The sequence below is a fragment of the Anolis carolinensis genome, chromosome X, assembly GCF_035594765.1.
Source record: "Anolis carolinensis isolate JA03-04 chromosome X, rAnoCar3.1.pri, whole genome shotgun sequence".
Lineage (NCBI taxonomy): Eukaryota > Metazoa > Chordata > Lepidosauria > Squamata > Dactyloidae > Anolis > Anolis carolinensis.
The window spans coordinates 2629566-2653951 of record NC_085847.1 but is presented as its reverse complement, the minus strand read 5'-3'; the positions used below and the strand labels follow the sequence as shown (position 1 = coordinate 2653951).

The 24386-nt window shown below is 41.6% G+C and overlaps 1 protein-coding gene across 1 annotated transcript in view; it reads left to right on the top strand.

Moving 5' to 3' along the window:
* Positions 1–487: 487 nt before the first annotated feature.
* The window catches only part of slc25a1 (solute carrier family 25 member 1), a 39781-nt gene continuing 15882 nt past the window's right edge, over positions 488–24386 (top strand). Inside the window, exon 1 of the mRNA XM_003225145.3 lies at positions 488–768. Coding sequence (XP_003225193.1) covers positions 642–768 — 127 coding nt within the window. The 5' untranslated portion in view covers positions 488–641. The remainder of the gene's footprint in view (positions 769–24386) is intronic.

Genomic DNA, 24386 nt, shown 5'->3' with positions numbered 1-24386 from the left:
AATAATAATAATAATGCAAAAGGCCACCCTACTGGGGTCTGCATGCATCATCCGAAAATACATCACACAGTCCTAGACACTTGGGAAGTGTTCGACCTGTGATTTTGTGATACAAAATCCAGCATATATTTTCTTGTTTGCGGTGTCATACAATAATAATAATAATACTTTATTTATATTTTGGGTTATATGGCAGTGTGGACTCAGATAACCCAGGGCCCTTCCACACAGCCTTATATCCCAGAAGATCAAGGCAGAAAATCCCAACATATCTGCTTTGAACTGGGCTATTTGAGTCCACATGTAGATAATGCGGGATAATCTGGGATCTAGGGCTGTGTGGAAGGGCCCTGGGTTCATTGTTTTGCAAACAAAGGGGGCGGGGAGGGGGCGGAGCGACTTCGGAGTGCCCCGCCCTCCCCTCCGGCGCGCATGCCTCTTTGGAGGCGGTGACGTCGCGGCGGAGGCCACGCCCTCTTTCCCTCCCCGATTTTGGGCGGGGAAAGGCAGAAGGGGGCGGCGGCCGCCGCGGTGGCGCTCCGGCAGATATAGCGCCCAGCCGCCCAAAGCCCGGAAGCTCGCTTCGGAGAGAACGAGAACGAGAGAGAGGGCGGCTGGCTGGCCTGGCCCTTCTCCTCAGCATGGCCCTCTCCCCGCCTCCGCCGCCGCCGGGCTTCCGCAGCCCCTTCGCCCGGCCCCGCTGCCTGGCCGCCGCCGCCCCCGCCGGCAAAGCCAAGCTCACCCACCCCGGCAAAGCCATCCTGGCAGGTAAGGCATCCTGAGGAGAAAACTCCCACCGCTGGTTTCTTGGCGGGACAAGGCCTGGGCCAAGTTGGCAACTTTGTGCTCATTCTCCTCAGACTCTTTCTCCTCTGTGTCAGGGGAAATGGTCTGTGTCTCCCTCAAACCACTCCCCCTCTCCACATGCTGCCTCTGTCTGTGGAAGCATCCACCTTGCATGCTGGAGTGTCCCTCCCAAATGCTTCCCCTGATGTATTTGGGATCCTCTAGGAATGCATTGCCTGCAGGTGTGTGTGTCTCCCAGCTGAGTCAACTAGTCCAACTCCTTTTGTCATGGCACAATCAAAGCACCCCCGACAGATGGCCATCCAGCCCGTTTCATAGCATCCTAGAGTTGGGACCTACCAACTACCTTGAGAAGCTAGGCTTGGCCACGGAGGTCCCACACTCTTGTTACATCTCGAATAGACTACTGCCATGCACTCAATGTGGGGCTGCCTTTGAAGACTGTTCCGAAGCTCCAAGTTGTGCTCACTGGAGTGGCGTACAGGGACCACACAGCCCCCCTGTTGTGTCAACTCCAGTCTGCTACCAGATACAATTCAAAGTTCATATCCCACATTTGCTAGTCTATTACTCAACTTCGCTGTTTTTAATGCCATGTTTTTATTTTTATAGATTAATGTTTAAATTTGTATAATTTGGTGTATGTTTTTGTTTACTGATGTACTGTTATTGTCATTGTTTCTATCTAATATTATTTGTGAGCTGCCCCTAGTGCCCTTCAGGGGAGATGGAGGCGGGGTATAAATACATTTATTATTATTATTATTTTATTTTATGACACAGCAAACAAGATAGATATGCTGGATTTCATATCACAGAATCACAAGTCGAACAATTCCCAAGTGTCTAGGACTGTGTGATGTATTTTCGGATGATGCACGCAGATCCCAGTCGGGTGGCCTTTTGCAGTTGGCAGATCGTAATTTTGTCAATGTCTATTGTTTCCAAATGCCAGCTGAGATCTTTTGGCAAGGCACCCAATGTGCCCATCACCACCGGGACCACCTGCACTGGTTTCTGCCAGAGTCTTTGAATTTCGATCTTGAGGTCCTGGTAGTGGCTGAGTTTCTCCTGTTGTTTTTCATCAATGCGACTGTCACCTGGGATGGCAACATAAATGATCCAAACCTTTTTCTTTTCCACAACTGTGATGTGATTATTATTATTATTATTATTATTATTGGAGTGGTGCCATGGGTTAAACCCTTGTGCCGGCTGTACTGCTGATCTTGAAGGTTGGATTGCTGACTTGAAGGTTGCCGGTTTGAATCTGCCAGACAGGGTGAGCTCCTGTCTGTCAGCTCTAGCTTGCGGGGACATGAGAGAAGCCTCCCAACAGGATGGTAACACATCCGGGCACCTTCTGGGCAATGTTTCTGTAGACGGCCCATTCTCTCACACCAGAAGCGACTTGCAGTATGTTCTCGAGTCACTTCTGACATGATTTTTAAAAAGCCCATGAATGTTTCTCCGTAAAATGCTTTGCCTGGATGTCTGCGTGTGTATCCCCACAGTGCTTCTTCTAGGTATGGCTGGGTATCCCCCTAAAATGTTTCGCCTGGATGTGTATTTCTCCAAAATGCATAACCTGGTGTCTTGTATGTGTCACCGCAAAGTGTTGAAACCTAGCAGCTTATAAGTTTGGAAAGAAATTCATCCCCTCTCCGCCTCCCAAATGCACACTGAACATTCAAGCTTCCAGTGGTGGCGAAATGACTAGAGAAAGTTTGAAGAGAGGTTTGTCACTCTGGGCTTCTGCAATGCAAGCAGCGCATGGCTGAGCAGGGATGACACATCGAACATTGGACATAAAATTGTAAATAAATGATGAAATGATTGCTAAACAGTGCGTTGTTCAATTGTGACGCTTTTAGTTAGCCTTCAGAGCTGCTCTGAGCTGTTGAGCCTCTCTGTTTTAGGGGTCTCCCTGTATGTACATATCAGGCGTTTGTTGTAGCCGGGAGGAGAGAAGACAACAGCCCACTGGGAGCTCCGCCTTGCCTGGCCCACCCTCGGTGTGCTGTTGCTGCTGCTGCAAGCTGGTTGGCCGAGGGCGATCAGACTCCGAGCCGCGCTACCTTTGTGTCCCTTCGCACCGATGATGCGCAAGCCTCTTGTCCCTGGGCTCTCGCAATCCGCCTTGGCTGCTCCTCTGTTCTCAGCCCCTTCAATTGAGCAAAGAAAGAAATCTAGTGGCTTCTCAAAGCATCCCCTGCCTCGGAATCTCAGGGCTGGGCTACAATGCTGTTTGCAAAGCAAGGCTTGGGAAAAATTCTATTTTGGATCATCACTCCCAGAATCTTCCAAAAAATAACTTTGTCCAAGTTCCTGGGTGTGAACTTTTTTGGCTGCCAGAATAACATGGAGGCAATAAAAGCATTGTACTCCAGATAAAAATGGTCTCCTCTATGAAATGTTCTTTTAGTATCCAAATTTCTAGCATTGTGATACTGAAAATCCTTCCCACGTAGAACTTTTCTGTTCTCGTTTTCCCTCGGTCACCCTGCCAGCACCTTTTCTTCAGTTGCCAAAACCGCATTTTCTAAAAGCTTAACTGAAGCTTCATGTTGTAGCAGTGCTGGAAATTTGGGGACTGGAAAAAAATGTAGTGGTGAGGAGAGAAACCTTATTTGGGGGAGCAAGTACAGTAGAGTCTCACTTATCCAACATAAACGGGCCAGCAGAACGTTGGATTAGCGAATATTCAGATTGGCTTATACAGTAGAGTCTCACTTATCCAAGCTAAACGGGCTGGCAGAAGCTTGCATATGCGAATATGTGATAATAAGGAGAGATTAAGGAAAAGCCTATTAAACATCAAATTAGGTTATGATTTTACAAATTAAGCACCAAAACATCATGTTATCATTATTTGACAAGAAAAAGTAATTCAATACGCAGTAATGCTATGTAGCAATTACTGTATTTACAAATTTAGCACCAAAATATCACGATGTATTGAAAACATTGACTACAAAAATGCATTGGATAATCCAGAACGTTGGATAAGCGAGTGTTGGATAAATGAGACTCTACTGTAACTCCCTGCACCTGTGGCACCTTTTGGGAAGACTGAATTTGGTGCAACGCCAAAGCTATCTATAAGCCAGAGAGCCTCACTCTCCTGTTACAAAACCCATAGATCTTCAAAAGCATGTGGGATTTGTTCAGTGCATTTTGATAGGGCAATAAAGGTATCGCTCCTTTGTGGATTGTGTTTTATGGCCTTCACGGCTACTCCTGAATATATTATTTCTCTGTATTGAATATACTATTGCTTTGTATGAGACAAGATAAGTTTGTTTTGAGAGTTACCTTTCTAAGATCGGTTTCAGGAATGAGCAAATTCTTCCAGCATGAGCTTTCATATACTATAGCTCTGGTGCATGGCATGCTCTTCAGTTCCTTTTGGATCATGGACGAGACTGGGCTGGTATCTGGAGAGGTTAGGTGACCGAAATGTTGAAAATAGTCAAGGCTGACAGTTCCATGAATAATATTGAGTAGTCATTGGTGGGTTCACATCAGGGCTGGAGACTGTGTTGGACTGCAATTCCATCACTGCTTAGCCAGTGGTGAAGGGTTATTTGCATTGAAATCCAACTAACTCATGTGTAAAATGGATTCATTTGAGCTGCGTGTAATTTTAAAAAATAAATTCATCTTGTGAGAGTGAATCCCAGTCTTGGGTATAAAATTATTGATGATTGATTGAGTGGAATTGCTGATCATTTTGTTTTATAGTGTAATGGTAATAATTTTTTTAAAAAATGATATAAGGTAAAGGTTTCCCCTGACATTAAGTTCAGTCATGTCTGACTCGGGGTTGGTGCTCATCTCCATTTCTAAGCTGAAGAGTCGGCGTTGTCCGTAGATACCTCCAGGGTCATGTGGCCAGCATGACTGCATGGAGCGCCATTACCTTCCCACTGAAGCGGTACCTATTGATCTACTCACATTGGCATGTTTTCGAACTGCTAGGTTGGCAGAAGCTGGAGCAACAGCGGGCGCTCACTCAGCTTTGGTCCCAGGATTTGAACCTGGGACCTTTCGGTCTGCAAGTTCAGCAGCTCAGCGCTTTAACACACTTCGCCACCGGGGCTCCTTAAATGATATAAACAAGTATATATGTGGCATAGGTTTTAGAGGGGTACATAAATCCTGAAAATAAATTATATACTTGTTTAAAATTATAAATGATATAAACAAGTGTATAATTTATTTTCAGGATTTATGTACCCCTCTAAAACCTATGCCACATTTTTAAAATGTACTTTTTTGCCTTATTTGGAGCAGTTCTTGGTCTCGTTGGTCTTTCCATTTATTCTGGACCTGTCTCTTTTCTGTGCTGCTGCAGAAGAGATGTGTTGGTAACCTTTGGCTTTTTGCTGTCAGTGCTCCCCATCTCTTTATGACAGGGACAAGCATCTGGGAATGGGGTGATGAGAGACATTGTATTATGAAGGCTGCAATCCGCCCTTGCAGACTGACTTTGGATGTTTTGACACTCGGCATTTTTGCAAAAGGAGATGCGACACATGACAGGTCAAGGAAAATGATCCAGTGGCCCTTTCACACTACAGTTATACAACTTTCTTATCACATTAAGTGCTGTGGCTTCATACTGCGGGATCCTCTTTGATCATCTTTTGAGGTGTTCAGAGCCCAGGGTACCATAATTTCATCCTCTTCTAGAAATAGGGAATGAACTACAGCTCTCTAGCAGAGATTTCTAAGCCCCTCACTATAAAGTGCTATCAGACTATCGACACGTCTGCATCTCGAAACCATTTAAAGTGATAGTTGTGGGCCATCGGGAAACTCTTAACTTGGCTTCCCTACCATAAACCAGACTCTGCCTTCTCTGTAATTTGGAGTCATCCCAGTGATTGATTCTTTTGAGTTTATTACAGGTTTTAGCAGGTGAGTGTGGGAAGAAAGAGCCAAATTACTGTGTTTGACAAGCTGATGTATAGTGTTTGTGTCTGCTTTATAACAAGGAAAAATAAATGGAACTCGGGAGTGAATATTTACCAGCGGATGAAAATTTCCCAGCAGTTGGTAGAAGATGTGAAATAAAATCCATTTACTACTGTATTAGTTTAATGTACACCCTGTCCTTTCTTCCCAAGATAGTGTTCAGGGGGGATCGCATGCAAATGGAAACAAAATCTGCATTGAAATGTACAGCCTTTTAGGTACATGAGAAATAAGGAGCAGGCACACGGGCTGATAAAACGTCAGGCTATATACAGGTTGGGCATCTCTTCTTCCAAAATATACTGAGGGGCATAGTTGGCTAATTTTCTGCAAAAAAAACAACATTCAGATTGGAGGCTGCTGGGGAGGGGAGAGATTAAGGGATACAAATCATTTGAAAAATATTAAATTTCCTAGTTAGGGAGCCAGCCAGGGAGATCTGTAAGCATTTTGGAGTGAGGAGGGTTTGACCTGCCTTCTTTGGAGCTTTAATTGCCTTAAACAAACCGATCTGCCAGGGAAAGTAATAAGCCGCGTTCCTGCCAAGAGGGAGCTATCAATCCTTTCAGGCCAAGAAAATTGGCACTGGGAGGACTTCATTTTGTTAAATGTGCTTCTGGGTATGTTTGAAATATGTTCTGCCTTCCTTGTTTTTAAATGACAAAACAACTAAAACAATTGTTTTAACAAATCCGTGGTCTGGTTGGAGTCTTTTTAAAAAATGTTGGTGTCTCATTCTGTGAACAATACATTAGATGTAGGGAAGCAGCCTTGGACCAACGTTTTGCTTACCGCTTGGGAGTCTTGTGAAAATAAAATTGGGGGTGACCATGTGTACAATTGGAATAGGTATACATAATTAAACTGAGTCTCCTTGTCAGGATATTTAGCTTGGCATTGTCTACACCAAACTTTCTCCCAATTGGCACCCTGTAGCAATGTTGAACTATAACTCCCATCATCCTTAGTCGGCCCCAGGATGGTTGGAGATTGTGGATTCTGCGGAACAGGACTTCGCCTGAGCACCAAGTTGAGGGTGGTGAATTTCCCCTTTTCATTGAAACAATTGCCATCCCGAAAAAGTTGTGATATGGACAGCCTCGGCGGATCAAAAGTCAGTCTGTTATTTCAGGAGCATAACATACTCTATGTGTAATCTGGTTTGGCACAACACTGCATGTCTGATATATTAAAAGTACAGAGGGTTCAGAAAATAATCACAAATTGAATTTACAGTAGAGTCTCACTTATCCAACACTCGCTTATCCAACGTTCTGGATTATCCAACACATTTTTGTAGTCAATGTTTTCAATACATCGTGATATTTTGGTGCTAAATTCGTAAATACAGTAATTACTACATAGCATGACTGCATATTGAACTACTTTTTCTGTCAAATTTGTTGTATAACATGATGTTTTGGTTCTTAATTTGTAAAACCATAACCTAATTTGATGTTTAATAGGCTTTTCCTTAATCTCTCCTTATTATCCAACATATTTGCTTATCCAACGTTCTGCCAGTCCGTTTACGTTGGATAAGCGAGACTCTACTGTACTTTAAAAGTGAGCTTCAATGTCCTCAGCTGCGAGGAACCCCTGACTTGCAAAGAACCTCTTTGGTTTTCCAGTTTGTGATAAGTAGGTAAATTACCTTATAACTGATTTTTAAGTTTTCCTGAAAAAAAATGTTTCACTTTTTAAAAAATAGACCTTCATATCTCTCTTTGGTTCTGGTTAAAGTGATACCCAACTGCTGTAACTGCTTGGTGTGGGTACACTGTAGTTCCTTGCATCTTCAACTCACCTTGCTTCTTTTTTGAAATTGTTGACAAGGAATTGTCTGGGATGTCTTACGTTATGTCTTGCTCTGAATTGGGGAGGCAGGTACTATAGCTGCCCTTCTTTTGCAGGGCTCTCTCTCTGGCTGGCTTTGCATTCCCTGTGTGTGCCAGGCTGAGTTGGGCACGAGCCCTGGGCTGCCTCCCACGACTTACTCACTCAAGCAGTACCTCTCTCTGACAGTTCCCTGACATTGCAGGCACCCCGGCTCATTATTCTCTTGGAACCCTTCGTGCCCTGAATATTTTATTTGCGGGTGTGGGGTGAGGGAAGAAGGGATGTTTATCTGTGTGTTTATATTCCCCATTTCTGTGTGCACTTGGGAAAGGTGGACAGTGAAGAAAGCAACAAATAAATAACAATCAGATCTTATTTATTGCAGCCATTCACACTTGCGTCAAGCAGACAAGAGTTCTTTCTCCCACCCACAGATATATAAACCCCACTTGCTTAGTTTCCAACAGACCTCACAACGAGGTTGTTGTATGTCTTTCGGGCTGTATGGCCATGTTCCAGAAGTATTCTCTCCTGACGTTTCACCCACATCTATGGCAGGCATCCTCAGAGGTTGTGAGGCATGGATAAACTAGGCAAGGAAGGTAAATATATATCTGTGGAGAGTCCAGGGTGTGACAAGAGTCCTTTGTCAGTTGGAAGCCAGCATTAATGTTGCAATTAATCACCCTAATTAGCATTGGAAAGGTTTGTCTCTTGCCTGGGGGGGCATCCTTTGTTCAGAGTCATTAGCCGTCCTTGGGGCTCCTCTGCTCTCAGAGTGTTGCTTCCCATCTACTATTCTGATTTTTGAGTTTTTTTTAATACTGGTAGCCAGATTTTGTTCATTTTCATGGTTTCCTCCTTTCTTGTTGAAGTTGTCCACATGCATGTGGATTTCAATGGCTTCTCTGTGTAGTCTGACATGATAGTTGTTGAAGTGGTCATGCATTTCTGTGTTCTCAAATAATATACTGTGTCCAGGTTGGTTCATCAAGTGCTCTGCTATGGCTGATTTCTCTCACAAGCTCTGAGGATGCCTGCCATAGATGTGGGTGAAACGTCAGGAGAGAATGCTTCTGGAACATGGCCATATAGCCTGGAAACATTACGGCAACCCAAGAATCTGATGCTTTGTTTCCTTGCTTAGAAATTGTGATAGTCAGGACCAAAATGATGACTTTTAACTCTTCTTTATTGAGCTCAGAATGGGATCTGTGATTCTCCTTCCTGCACTTTATCCTTTCGACAGCCTTGTGAGGTAGATCAGGTTGGAAGGGTGAGATTTCAGACCTCTCCTCAAATAGTGCCCAATTTTGTAAACCATGGGTGAAGAAGAACATAGAGAGGATGGAACATGTTCATAGGAGGGTGACCAAAATGGCCAAAGTTCTGGAAACAAAGCCCTATAAGGAACAGTTGAGCTGGGACTGTTTGGGTTGGAAGAGAGAAGATTGAAAGGTGATGTTTTAACCATCTTGAAATATCTGAAGGAATATCGTATGGAAGATTCTGCTCCCGAGACAAGGATACAAAACATTCATATTGCAGGAAAAGAGATCTTGGTTGAATAGACTGCCTCAAAGATCTGTTTTGGAGGATTTTAAGCTAATGGTCTCTGATTTGAAAGTTTTGAAGGAGAGCTTGAATGGCCATCGTTTGGGTGTTTTCATTGTATATTTCTGCATGGCACAGCATTGGACGGAATTGGCCCTTGTGATCCCTTCCAATTCTAATATTCTCTGAATTTAAACTTTATTTATTTATTTCGTGTCAAAAGCATTGCATAATAAATAAGTGTTAAAAATGATGAAATAAAGGATTCACAATCTGCTTGTGTCCCCCAATTTAGACTAAAAGCATCTGAAAGCGACCAGTAAAATCCTAGGGAAATATTCCTGGGGCAAACCTACAGAGTGTGACGATAACTGCTTAACTGTCAGATTGTGGCATGCAAAACCACTTTGTTTGCTTTGGCTGCAAAAACTATTCACCCAGTCCATCTGAATGCTGTTGTTGTGGACTGTACAGGGGAGTCGCTAACTGGACTTTAGCATGTCGTTTATTACTCTAAAACGTATTTTCTCCTGTAGTATGTAATGACTTTTAGTCAAATATAATAAAAGGCTAACTGACTACAAACTGCTAATTCGTGGTATGAAACGTAGGTGTCTACTTCCTCATTGACACTCAGAAGACTTGAAGAGTATGAGCTTGCACTTGAACAGTATTCCTATAAAAATAAGAGAAAGGTTAGCAGCACCTCAACAGGAGTGAAGTTATCCCCTATCCGGTTATTATTGAAGAGAAAGGCAATATTAACTGTAGGCGCTTCGTTGTTCGTAACTGGTGACGTCCCAGCTGTCAATCCATACATCTGCCTTGACCTTTTATGGCTTACAGCGCTAGACAATATCTTGTCATGCTTCTCAGGTACATTTTATGCTTTGATAGCAATGGGATTGTGAAAGCAGAGATACCTGGAGGGCTGTCCTTTTTCCTGTGAAACGAGGGACAGGCGGGTTTCTTTGCTCCCTCTCCTCTCTCTTGGGCATTATCTGTGTCTTCTGTTGACCGATGGTGTTTACCAATCTGGCGACATAATGTGCACAGAGGAACCACTGCGCAATATTTGCCGTTCTTTCTCCATGCGTGTGTGCATTGAGCCCTGTGGCTCCGAGCTCTTTTATCATCTCAGCTGACAGGCCCTGGGTGGCCCTCTTGTTGATTTGCCAGCAAGGAATCATGATTTAAAGTAAAGTCTAGGGCTACGTTTGGTGGTCTGCAAATGAAGCGCTTTCATCTGATGATAACAGATGTCTAAGAGGGATTCCCCCTGGATACTGAGCGTTTGGTGTATATCAATCTTGTATGGAGTTTTGAAGCATTGCTTTGCAGTGCTGAGTGAGCTTGATGGTGTGCCTTGGTCAAAACAGTTTATTTTGGGAAATCTAATTGTTTTGGACTCACAAATCCTATCATTCCTTCTTGTCGGCCATGCTGGCATCTGGGAGGTGAAGTCCAAGACATGTGGAATGCCAAAGGTTTAATCATCGCCTAGTCCAGACTTTAATTTTTAGCTTTTGAGTAGACAAGTCCGTTATAACCTGGCCCATATCCACATTGAAACTTGCCCTGTTACTTTATAGTTTGATTTCCGTTCTGCTTGTCGTGTCTATTTGATGTATGTTCTATTCTGTAATAGACATGCCCTTCATCAGTTTGACTGTCGCCCAGACTGTTGTCCTATATTGGACCTTTTAACGCCTCGGATGATTGTTTAATATTTTAATTACCATATATACTCGAGTATAAGCCGACCCGGATATAAGCCGAGGCACCTAATTTTACCACAAAAAAACTGGGAAAACATTGGCTCCAGTATAAGCCGAGGGTGGTAAATTTCAGAAATAAAAATAGATACCAATAAAATTACATGAATGGAGGCATCAGTAGGTTACATGTTTTTGAATATTTACATAAAGCTCAAATTTAAGATAAGACTGTCCAACTCTGATCAAATCATTATTCTCATCTTCTTCAATGTAAATGCGTGTATGTATCCTTTTAATAATAATAAAGTAAAATAATACATGTAATAATAATAATGATAAATACAGGAAAATAATACATGTTATAATAAAGAGAGTAAAATAAAAAATGCAATATTAATAATAATAATATCAGAGTGAAATAATAAATGTATTAATAATAAAAATAGAGTAAAATAAATGTAATAGTAGCAATAATAATAGAGAAAAATAATAAATGTACCATATATTCTCGAGTATAAGCTGACCCAAATATAAGCCAAGCAGGACCCTCACCCGAGTATAATCCGAGGGGGGCTTTTTCAGTCTTAAAAAAAGGGCTGAAAAACTAGGCTTATACTCAAGTATATACAGTATTTTAAATCATGACTTGATTAATTTGTTTTTAAATGCATTCTTTGATGTCTCAACTGTTGGTTTTATGATATTATATGATTGTATTGGGCTTGCCCTGTATGAGCAGCTCCGAGTCCCCGTTGGGGAGATGGAGGTGGCATACAAAAATAAAATTATTATTATTATTATATAATAATAGCTGCATGATTCTGACCCACTGGTCTGTAGCTTTTTTTAAGCATGATTTTTTGGGTAGCATTCTTTGCTAAATACATTTGAGCCGAGAAGTCGTGTCACAAAATTGCATGGTCCGAAGAACCATGCAATTGTCCCAGAAATGCTAGGGAAGCCAGTTTGCGTACAACGGAAGGTTTAGCGAAATGAAATGAAAATGGCCCTTGTGTGATGCTAAATTCACACATTGTATGCCTTAGTGATTCAGGAGTGGGCAGCGTCTGGTATGGCAATGATGTTCCAGCATTTCTGGCCCTGTAATGTTCGGTTCCAGGAAAACTTGTTTCCCCACCAAAGTGATTGATTCCTAAAACAAATTGGGAGAGAGGGGTATGCCTTCCCAGTTGTCTTATAGGCATGGGATGTCGTGTAGGATCAGGAATGGTCTCTCTCTACAGTACAGGGAAAACAGAGCTTCAACTGCCTGTTTTGTAATGACTTTGACCTCCTAGACTCTACTCTTGCAAAATGACAAAGTCCAAACCTGACCCCCCTATGCTGCTGCCATATGGGTGTGCGATGAGTGGCTCTTGGACTCTGTGCCTGTGCTTACTTTTTATCTAGAGCCGATGTGTGCCCTTTGCTGAAGGTCGTTGGCATATGTATCTCTGAAGTGGTGACAGGTCTCTCCCATAGGCCTTGCAAGCCGGGTGACTTTCCCTTTCCCCTACTTGGCGACCCGGAGTCCTCTTCCCTTTTCAAAGCCACGCATTGGCTTCTCTACCTTGCCACAAGTCGGGGAGAATGCCGTCCTCCCTACAACAAATTCCATCCCACTTACCCCCTCAATTCCTTGTGCTGTAGATAGAAGCATTCTTATTCTCAGTACAGGGAAGTCTTTATTTGTATTTGCTCTCAAGGGCTTTACTCAGCGCTTCTCCGCTTGTCTCTTTTTCACTTCCAGAAACACAGAAAGTTATGTTGATCCACAAGTGTAAAATAAAATGGAAGACCCACTGGGAGGCAGAAGCTGGGAGGAATTCAATGGAATCCACACAAGAAGCTGGAGACATGTCTTAAGATGTTCAAAAGATTGTTTCATTCATAAAAAGCCATCTTGTTAGATTTTGGTTGAGTCCATTTGCACATACCGTATATACTTGAGTATAAGCCGACCCGAATATAAGCCGAGGCACCTAATTTTACCACAAAAAAACCTGGGAAAACATTGACTCAAGTATAAGCCGAGGGTGGGAAATTTCAGAAATAAAAATAAATACCAGTAAAATGACATGAATTGAGGCATCAGTAGGTTAAATGTTTTTGAATATTTACATAAAGCTCTAATTTAAGATAAGACTGTCCAACTCTGATCAAATCATTATTTTCATCTTCTTCAATGTAAATGTGCTTATGTATCCTTTTAATAATAATAGAGTAAAATAATACATATAATAATGATAATAATAATAATAAAATACAGGAAAATAATACATGTAATAATAGATAGAGTAAAATAGTAAATGTAATAATAATAATAAGATCCGAGTGAAATAATAAATGTATTAATAATAATAATAAAAATAGAGTAAAATAAATGTCATAGTAGCAACAATAATAGAGAAAAATAATAAATGTAATAATACCAATAATAATAGAGAAAAATAATAAATGTACTATATATTCTCGAGTATAAGCTGACCCAAATATAAGCCAACCAGGCCCCTCACCTGAGTATAAGCAGAGGGGGGCTTTTTCAGTCTTAAAAAAAGGGCTGAAAAACTAGGCTTATACTCGAGTATATACAGTAAGTGTTCCCTCACTACTTCGCAGTTTCGCTGTTTTGTGGTTTTTCAATAAACTGTAAAAAGCTATTATAAATCATAAAAATTACAATGTATAGCCTAAGGAAGGGAGGAAGGAGAAGTCAAAGGGAGAGAAAAGGAGCCCAAGTGGCAGTGGCAGGAGAAGGAGGTGATTTATCAACACACGATTGGTTGATAAAGACTTAAAATAGGGTATAACTACTAAAATAATGTATAAATATTAAAATAAATATAGTGTCCCTACTTCGCGGATTTTCACTTATTGCGGATGGTCCTGGAACATAAGTGAGGGAACACTGTATAGTTTTTGGGGGTTGTTGAACAGCCAATAGTTGGGGAAGTATTGTGTCCATGTATACTTTATTGACACTCAGCTACATCATAGGGTCTGTAGGCGACATTTTTTTGGAAAAACGAACACAAAGTTGCTGTACTTCTTATGTTTGATCTTGCATTAGTGCAGAGTACACTTACTGAAATGGATGCACAATGACTCTAGTGAAAGCAGTGAGGAGTCGGTGAAAGCAGCCTCTCTTGTGCTGGGACACAATGGTGCCTTTGGAAAGAACGACTGACTTTCAGAGACGCAAACAGAATTCAAGAGTAGCTCTTGAAGAGGCCTGCACTTTTTACGTCGATGCTCCTTGAGCCTTATTTGTAATTTCATTAACTAATTGCGAGACCTCCGTAGGTGGGGAGATGGCGAAATGAGATGATGAGGATGCTTTTATGTAATTAGCAATCGGCATTTTCCCTCTCTGTCTCTCCTTGCTGCCTCTTTATGTCTCCACTAAGTAAATGGCTCTCTGCGGGAGCAACCTGGAGGAGGGTGAGGAAAGAAATAGGAAAGGCTGAGATCCTTGGGCAGTTATTTGGCAATGTTCATTTTTGCACAAATTAGTGCATCACTAATAGTTGGATTATGGAATCTGTTCCCTCAAAGTCTTCTTATTGTGGGTTCTTTGCCTTTAAAGGGGATCAGACAGATTCATATGTAAGGAGAGGCTATCTATGGCAATCAGGACGACCAATTCCTACACATTTGTGGCTTCATTATTTGTGGATTTCATTATTCATGGAGTGCTATGATTACCTTCAGAGCTATATGCTAGAAGCTGACCATAGAATTGTACTGGAGGATCTACAATTGCCTAAAGAATTTCTACACATTTGTGGCTTGATTATTCGTGGATTTCATTATTCATGAATTGCTATGATTATTACCTATATTGCCTCCGCTGATGCACTATATGAGACCCAAAAAATACGCCTTCTCTAGGCATTTGTTGGTCCTCCAGAGCTATATGCTAGAAGCTGATCATAGAATTGTACTGGAGGATCTACAATTGCCTAAAGAATTTCTACACATTTGTGGCTTGATTATTCGTGGATTTCATTATTCATGAATTGCTATGATAATTACCTATATTGCCTCCGCTGATGCACTATATGAGACCCAAAAAATACGCCTTCTCTAGGCATTTGTTGGTCCTCCAGAGCTATATGCTAGAAGCTGATCATAGAATTGTACTGGAGGATCTACAATTGCCTAAAGAATTTCTACACATTTGTGGCTTGATTATTCGTGGATTTCATTATTCATGAATTGCTATGATTATTACCTATATTGCCTCCGCTGATGCACTATATGAGACCCAAAAAATACGCCTTCTCTAGGCATTTGTTGGTCCTCCAGAGCTATATGCTAGAAGCTGATCATAGAATTGTACTGGAGGATCTACAATTGCCTAAAGAATTTCTACACATTTGTGACTTGATTATTCATGGATTTCATTATTCATGAATTGCTATGATTATTACCTATATTGCCTCCGCTGATGCACTACATGAGACCCAAAAAATACGCCTTCTCTAGGCATTTGTTGGTCATCCAGAGCTATATACAAGAAGCTGATCATAGAATTGTACTGGAGGATCTACAACTGCCTAAAGTGTTCTCCAAGAAAAATAGCACTGAAGCCCCCAAAGAGAATCTGAAAAGTTGAGACTCCTCATCAGGCTTAGGGAATGGCATCAAGAACTTTAACCTAAAATGGGATGGAGTTTTTTTGGGGTCCTCATCATGGGAATTTGCCATGCTCACAAAAAATCATTGAAATTGAAGTTCTTGGGCCGAAAGAGGTTTTCCTGCCCTTCTTCTAAGCCTTAGCTAACATTCCTCATGTAAACTTGTCCATTACATCCGAAGCCTTTGGGTCAGAAATTCGTCTCCATACTTCTAGGCTTTTCGGGGGATATTTTGAAACATTGAAGTCAGCTGCCTGTCATGTGAAGCCATTCAGAAAATGAGATTGTGTTCTCACTAACTGTTTGCTATTTCCTGATTAAAATACTATGTTAAGTGGATTCTCCAGTAGTCATGGAAGGGCGCTTTTTCAACCCATAACTGGTTGGATTCAGGATCTTGCAATTAGTTTCCTTTTTCTTCCTGAAGTTAACGAAAAATGCCCAACTAGGCATAGTCTTTATGGTGGCTTTGAGAACTGGCAACGTCCTTGCAGACGACCAATTCTCTCACACCAGAAGCGACTTGCAGTTTCTCAAGTCGCTCCTGACACGAAAAAAAAAAATTATTGGACTACAGCTTCAGACTCCCTCAGCCAGCATGTTCAAAGACTGCAAAACTCTGGGCAGTTGCCACAAAGTATACCAACTGTTAAAGGCTGTTTGAGTTATTCCATTTTGTTACTTTTATTTATCATCAGTGCATCTTTTTGTTTGTTTGCTTTATCAGTAACTTCCAGTTTGTTTCCCATAAGGAAAACAAATGAAATATGTCCAAGTTTCCTATACTGGCAACATGTTGCTTGGGCTACACTAACCCCTGCAGATTGTTTGTCTTAAGCCTTTCTCACCATCACGTCTCAGCTGTGGAAAAGGTGTCATGCTGTGTAGCCTGAGTTAGCGCTTGGAAACATTTTTGACACCTCCCAGAATCCCCTGTCCAAAGTCCCTATTCTGCTTGTGAAAGGTTCCAGGTTGCTTTGGAGGTGGGAGTTATCTGATAAAGTGTAGTTTTTAATGTATATGTGTGTATATATGAGAAAGGTGGCAAAGTGTGTTAAAGTGCTGAGCTGCTGAACTTGCAGACCAAAAGGTCCCAGGTTCAAATCCCGGGAGCAGAATGAGCGCCCGTTGTTAGCCCCAGCTCCTGTCAACCTAGCAGTTCGAAAACATGCCAATGTGAGTAGATCAATAGGTACCGCTCCGGTGGGAAGGTCATGCAGTCATGCCGGCCACATGACCTTGGAGGTGTCTTCGGACAACGCCGGCTCTTCGGCTTAGAAATGGAGATGAGCACCAACCTCCAGAGTCGGTCACTACTGGAGAAAACCTTTACTAACCTATGAGAAAGGAACTGTTGTTGAGCATTGGTAAGACATTGCTCTGTAAAGAATGACGAATGTATAACATCGACAAGTCCTGATCAGCAAGGAGCCACATGTTCTTCGACTCTATATCTGCGAATCTCCAGAGAGGTAGTTCTTTGTCAGTTCTTGTTTCTGGCTTGCTTGGAGACCTCATAAACCCTGTGAACTATTGTTATGGCAGATGTATTTCCCCCCCTTGTCTCAACAGTGCAGAAAACATTATCTTGATCCGCTGAACCTGCCTCTATTGTATCCCATTGTTGCTTTATTTAAAAGTGGCACATCACTTGTGTGTTTTGTTGGTTTTAATTGCAAACAACCCCAAGCCTGAGACGTGTAACATATAACGGCAAACACTCCTCCCTTCACTCTCACACTATCGCTGTTAGAGAGTCTTCTCTTAGACCTTAGTGTCAGTCCCTTTCGTTTTATTCCTGAACATTTCCAGTAGCCGAACGGATTAAGTCAAAAATGGAGAGTTACCATTTTTCATATATATATAAGGTGTGGAACAATTGTTAAAAGAGAAAATAGAACATTTAAAACTCAGTAGGAAGGAACTGTAAGAGCCACCTAGTCCAACAGTGGGAATAGTCAAAGGGGAAAATATGGGAGCAGTTCTCACTTAAAAAATTGGGTTATATAGGGGAAGTTATCTGGTGTTAGAGAGACCCCGTAAGATCAGTCAGCACTCCACCGTAGGGCTTCAGCTGCTAAAAGCAGGGGAAAATCTTGGCCTTGCAAGACCTCTTTTATGGGCAGATGGTCTCAGGTTCCACCCCTGTCATCTCCTGTTAACAAGCGTGAGCATCAAGTAAATGGAAAGACCTCAGAGATCAACGGCTGCTCTGAGCAGACAGTGCTGAGCGAGAGGCACCAATGGCCTGCCTCTGTTGACGGTGCCACCATGTTTTATTTATGCTTCAAAGCTTTGCTTGACACCTGGAATTCCACTTTACCACTTTTATCATTGGCTGTAGGCATCTTGCCTATCACCTTCACCTTTTTGGAGCCTAAATCATTTCAACAGGCAGGTTATTGCTGTTTCTAGGATGTACTAATAGATTGGGATCTGTATGCTAACAGACGGGGATTTATTAGGATATATATAACAACTGTGGTATAAAATTAAAAGACGAAATTGAGGTGATTTGAACCTAGACAGCTAAGACCTAAGTTGACCACGCTACCAGTGTGGAAAATAATTCAGCCACAAGGGCCCAATTTAGGCCTCGGGACCTCACTGTTCCTACATATCCCTGACTGAAAGAAGAAAAATGACTCTGGGTTTTGTTTTGTTTTTTTATAATGATTTATTTGTACAGTGGGTTGTTGGTATGTGCTGGGTTTGGTTCCAGGACACCCCTCCTTAAGGATATTTAAATCCATGGATGTTCAGGTAGAGGTCAACAGAAAAAAAGGAAGACCACATTCTAGATGGAAAGGGTCAATGAAAGAAGACGTGGCCACAAGTTTGCAAGACCTGAGCAATGCGATTCATGATAGGAGATCTCTCATTCTTGGAGAGGACGTGACTTGGAGGTCTCTCATTCTTGGGGTTGCTATAAATTGAAGTTGACTTGTTGTTAGCACTTATTACGTGTTTGTCAGGAGAAACAATTGTTCATTCCATCCTTCACAGAAGACCCATTGAGGATTCTCCCTTGAGTCAGAAGATACACTTTGGAGAAGAAGCTTGCTTGGATCTGAGGGCCCATCCAGATAGGGCCAATTTCCCAGGCCCTGTTGCACTTTTACTGGAGGTGTCCAAACAATGCCTTCAGTAAAAGAGGATTAAATTGAGACAAAGCAGGAAAATCCTACTTTATCCAGAATTAATTTGAAAGCCCATTAGACTTCCACATAAAAATGCGAGATAGTGCCCTCCAAACTCCCACATCCCCAACTGAAAGAAGAAAAATGACTCTGGGATGGTTATAAATACTATTTTGAGAGAGCTGAAAGACCAGCGACCCCCAAACCCTGCACAGAAAGAGGATTGGGAATGACGTGCCATCACTTCCAAGCACAATTGAAGGCCATGATGGGACATAGTGGTCACCAAAACTCTACTGAAGATGCCACCTGTAATATGCGACGATAAGGACTGGTCAAGATACATTTCTGCTTGAGTTGAAGGACATAATGGCCTGTCCAACTCTCTCCACAGCCGTGCATTATTGTTCCCTTGCCATGCCTTCTTTGACATCCTGAGCAATTGTCTCTTAGCAATGGGGTCCCAAAGGAACCTCAGATTTGCTATTCTGGATTCATAAGTCCTGAAGTCTTGTGGTATGAGAGGCAGCCAAAGTGGCTAAAGCCAGGGCAGTTTCTCAGGGCGTCACAAAAATTGGCCTTTTGCGTTTTTGGGATCGAGTAGCTGGCACATCGGCCAAATTGTACTGACTTTCTTTTTTCTTCTGGTGAGAAAGTAACAGTTGTGTTCAAAAGCTTTTTGTCTGGAGTTCAGTTGCTTACTTGCTCTTATTTCTTTTGAGTACCACGTTAATCTTTTTGTGGCATCTTAAAGAGCCGTAGGCTTTGGAGTGTGAGAAAAAATGTGGAGGAGTAGTGGCGCCATGTGCTTTTAACTAACAAGTGAGTGTGCACCCAAAACCGGTTTCTCAGGTAACCTGATCAGTAATTAAAGTGGATTCTTCAGGGATTCCTGATAGCGGTAGAATTGGAATCGCCGTTTCTCAACTCAATGTCTTCCAAGTACACTGGAACATGGCTTCCATCTGCCAGAGATGAACAAGTTGCATTATAACTCCCTGAGATTGAGTCTTTGAAAGCTTGGGGGACATTGAGATGGAATTTCTTCTACTTTCTGCCCCAACCTGTAAAACAAGTTACATCACGAGATTATTTTGTAATTCCTGGGAGAGGGGGTGGCATAGCTTGCGACTGGATTTTTGGTTTCTTGGCATCTCTTCCCTTGCAACATTTGGGAATGCCTGTTGGAAACAGTAACTGAAAGACCTCACTTGCACTCATAACAGGGCTGCCCAAGGTAATCCATGTTCCAGTTATCTAGTTTTTTATTTCTAAAAGTTTATTCCTTGGTCATAGTGCGAAAGTAATATAAGACTATACCACTTTGGCACTATAGTGATATTGCTTCTGCACTATGACTGTGCAGTAAACTTTTGGAAATTCAATTAAATAGGAGGAGCATATGAAGTGAGGTGTTCACTTTGTGCAGGGAATAGTAGAAAATAGTAATAGAAATAGTAGAAAACCACATCCACACCATGGCTGGAGAAAAGTATATAGAAGTGTTACTACAACCCATAACAAACCAAACTCAAAAAATAATATATTAAGGAGATGTGGGAATGCAAAAAACAAAAATAATAACTACAAAATCCACCATGTTATAAGACATGAAATCCCCTAAGGGGATGACTTGAAACAATTCTTATTTGGCTCCCTAATGACAATTGTACTAGACAGCTGCTACACATCATAGGAATAATAAAGATAATATTAATAGTAATAATAATAATCTCTACACATAATAAAAGTGAAAATATGTATGTGTGTGTGGCTGGGGTGTCCACTTACACAGACAAGCACCTCCTTCCACAAACAGCTATAAACTCCCACTACTCCAGCAAAAAATACTTGAGGACTTCGGGAGAAATTCACCTTGATTTGGGGGAGTTGTAGTTCACCTACATCTAGAGAGCACTGTGTTTGCAAACACTGATGGATCTGGACTAAATTTGGCACACAGACCTGATATGCCGAACTTTGATTACTGTAGGGGTTTGGGAGGAACTGACCTTCCTTTCTGGGAGTTGTAGTTCACCCACAACCAGAGAAACCGTGACCTCCACCAATGATGGACCTGGACCAAACTCAACCTACTGGAAGGGTTTGAGGGGACTGACTCACCATAGTGGGAGTTGTAGTTTGCATGATGGGTGTTGTAGTCTACTTGTAATTGGTTAAGCAGACCCTCTGCTTGTATGACTTTTTCCAAGAATGGTACCATGCAGCTACACTTGCAATGTAGAAGCCCATTAGGCATTTTCTCATCCTTTAATAGATCTTTTTGTGTCCTCCAAGGCCTTGTTTTGGGTCTGGAAGGCCTGGAGGCTGCTCTTGTTTCCCTGCTCCCTTCAGGGCTTGGGCGTTGCCCGGGTGTTTGACTGGCTAGCCAATGGCACCAGCCGGGTGCCTCTTCTGCTGAGTCACGTTGACTTGTGTGAATGAATGGCTCGCCCCGTTGACAGGGGAGGAATAGCGTAGGCGGATTGTGGAGCACCGGGAGAGGTCCGGTTTCAGGCTTGATCTGGGAGGGGTGTGCAGCTGGAACAAAACAAAAGGCACATCAAAGCTACGATACTTGGGATGCCTAGGCTGATCGGGACGGTCTCGCTCACTGTGTCAAGTGTAATTGAAAAACATGTTCTGTTTTTCACCACAGTAGATCATCATATGCCATCCTTCATGGCCCATGAATCTGATCACCTTCCAGGTGAAGAGTCTTGGGAACGGGTCCGTAAAACAAAACCTGGGATTGTCTAGAAGGGCCCTTAGTAGACCACAAGTTGAGCCCGAGCCAACAGTGTCATGCTGCAGCAAAAAAGGCCAATGCGATTCCAGCCTGCATCCATAGGAATATAGTGTCTTAAGGAAGGCATTATATGTATAGTCCATGTGAAAGAGACCCAGGAGTCTTAGTAGGCCACAAACAGAAAGCCTGGGATCAGATCCTGGGATATAAGGTCTGTGTGGAAGGACTCTTAATAGGCCACAAGCTGAGCTCAAGCTAACTGTCATGCTGCAGTGAAAAAGGCCAATGCGGTTCCAGCCTGCATCTATAGGAATGTAGCATCTTAAGGAAGTCATTATATGTATAATCTATGATATGAAAGGGACCCAGGAGCCTTAATAGGCCGCAAGCTGAGCCTGAGCCCACAGTGTCATGCTGCAGCGAAAAAGGCCAATGCAATTCCAGGCTGCATTCATAGGAGTCGAGAAGGTCCCCCATGACCTTCTGGCAAACAAACTATTAAGTATGTGTTTTATTCTGTTTTATTGTAATTATCCAAGCTTGGCCCCATGTTAGCTGCCCCGAGTCCCTTCGAGGAGATGGAGAATAAAGTTATTATTATTACACTTCCAGATGGAAGGTGGTCCTGACAAGGGTTTGATTGAGGCAACTTCTTCCTTTTACCCCCTTATTTGTTCCTCTTCAAAATCCACAGCACTGTTGGTAACAGCTGACTTCTAGTTAGATGCTTTCATAGTGCTTCGCTTCAAAACATTTGATTCAAACCAACAGAGACCCCAATTAAACCGAAGGAACCAGAAGCCGAGTTAAGGAAAAGCAAACAAGTGAGCATTATCCAGAGTCCTTATAATTGCATAAGGCAGGCTCTAAAACCTCTCAAAGGAATGCCATGAAATATGTGATGATTTAAGCTTATGGGTTTCATTCCAAGATAGACCTCCTCGGCATCTTCGAAAGAGGAAGACTAAAGAAGTTCTGTTTACTTATTTGTCACCAAAACGAATGGGGAAAAATGTGGTGGGACTGGGAGAACATGCTTCGTGTGTTGGAGATATTGTGAACTTTGCATGCCAACCTTGCGCTCTGCCCACAGAACATGGGGCTGGAGATTGCTTCAGAGCTTTGGTAGGTGTTTGGTTGCTCAAGAGGGTTGCTCTTACTATAGGAGGTACAACTGGTGTGAGGAAGGGATGGGGACATCATTGAATCGGGAAAGAATGGACTTAGAAGTGAGGTTGTGATGGGATGCTTGCCATAGATGTGGGTGAAACGTCAGAAGAGAATGCTTCTGGAACAACAACTCAGTGATTCTGGCCATGAAAGCCTTCAACAACACAATGGCTGCTTTTCTTCACCAGTGTTCTGAGAGATCTGAAAAAAAAACCAAACAGAATCAAGATAATATTATAATATAATGCAATATAATACTACTAATAATATTATATAATATTAATTATATATTATTTATTACATGTAATATTACTGGTAATATTACAGGATAGTGGTGTGGTGCAATACGTTGGTATATAGTGCTGTGCTAGTGATATAACACACTATAAGTAAATATTATTTATAAGCCGCTCTGAGTCCCCTTCAGGGTGAGAAGGGTGGGATATAAATGTAGTAAGAAATAAATAAATACTGTATATACCCGAGTATAAGCCTAGTTTTTCAGCCCTTTTTTTAAGACTGAAAAAGCCCCCCTCGGCTTATACTCGGGTGAGGGTCCTGGTTGGCTTATATTTGAGTCAGCTTATACTCGGGAAATATATGGTACATTTATTATTTTTCTCTATTATTATTGGTATTATTACATTTATTATTTTTCTCTATTATTGTTGCTACTATTACATTTATTTTACTCTATTTAGTATTATTATTAATACATTTATTATTTCACTCTGATCTTATTATGATTGCATTTATTATTTTACTCTATTATTACTTGTATTATTTTCCTGTATTTATTATTATGATTATTACATGTATTATTTTACCCTATTATTATTAAAAGGATACATAAGCACATTTACATTGAAGATGATGAGAATAATGATTTGATCAGAGGTGGACAGTCTTATCTTAAATTTGAGCTTTATGTAAATATTAAAAAAATTGACGTACTGATGCCTCAATTAATGTAATTTTATTGGTATCTATTTTTATTTCTGAAATTTACCACCCTCGGCTTATACTGGAGTCAATGTTTTCCCAGTTTTTTGGGGCAAAATTAGGTGCCTCGGCTTATATTCGGATTGGCTTATACTCGAGTATACAGTATATGGTAAATAAGATAAACCTAATCCTTGGCAATGATCAGCAAAAACCAATAGCAGGAAGGCAATGCACAAAAAGGTCAACACGCAATAGCAAAGGAGGGTGAAATCTTTGCTTTCTGGAAATAAAATTCCTTTTGTACCTGACTCTCTGGCTTGCTGAATATCCACATTGCACTTGCATTGTCCCTTAAGGCTACTCAGCACTTAATGCATCCGGAATTGTGTTTTTGTCTTGAAGCTGCTTTTTGCATTGGATGCATTCTTTTCTATTTCTTACCTAACGCCAAAAAGGGAACGAAAAAAATGCTTTATGCCTGTGTTTCTGGCCCCGCAGTGCTCTTCTGAAAAGTTCTTTTCTCTCCAGGCAGTTTTCTTCTTAAGAAAGAAAACACTTTTTTGTTGTTTTTGCTCCACCTCCCCTTTTCTTATTGAATGATGGATTTGCTATTTATGGCTTAAGATGGTGTGGGAGAAGACAGATACCTTCTTGGAGCAAAAAGTCAGGGCGGAAGATGGATAGAATACAGTAGAGTCTCACTTATCCAACACTCGCTTATTCAACGTTCTGGATTATCCAACGCATTTTTGTAGTCAAAGTTTTCAATACATCGTGATATTTTGGTGCTAATTTCGTAAATACAGTAATTACAACATAACATTACTGTGTATTGAACTACTTT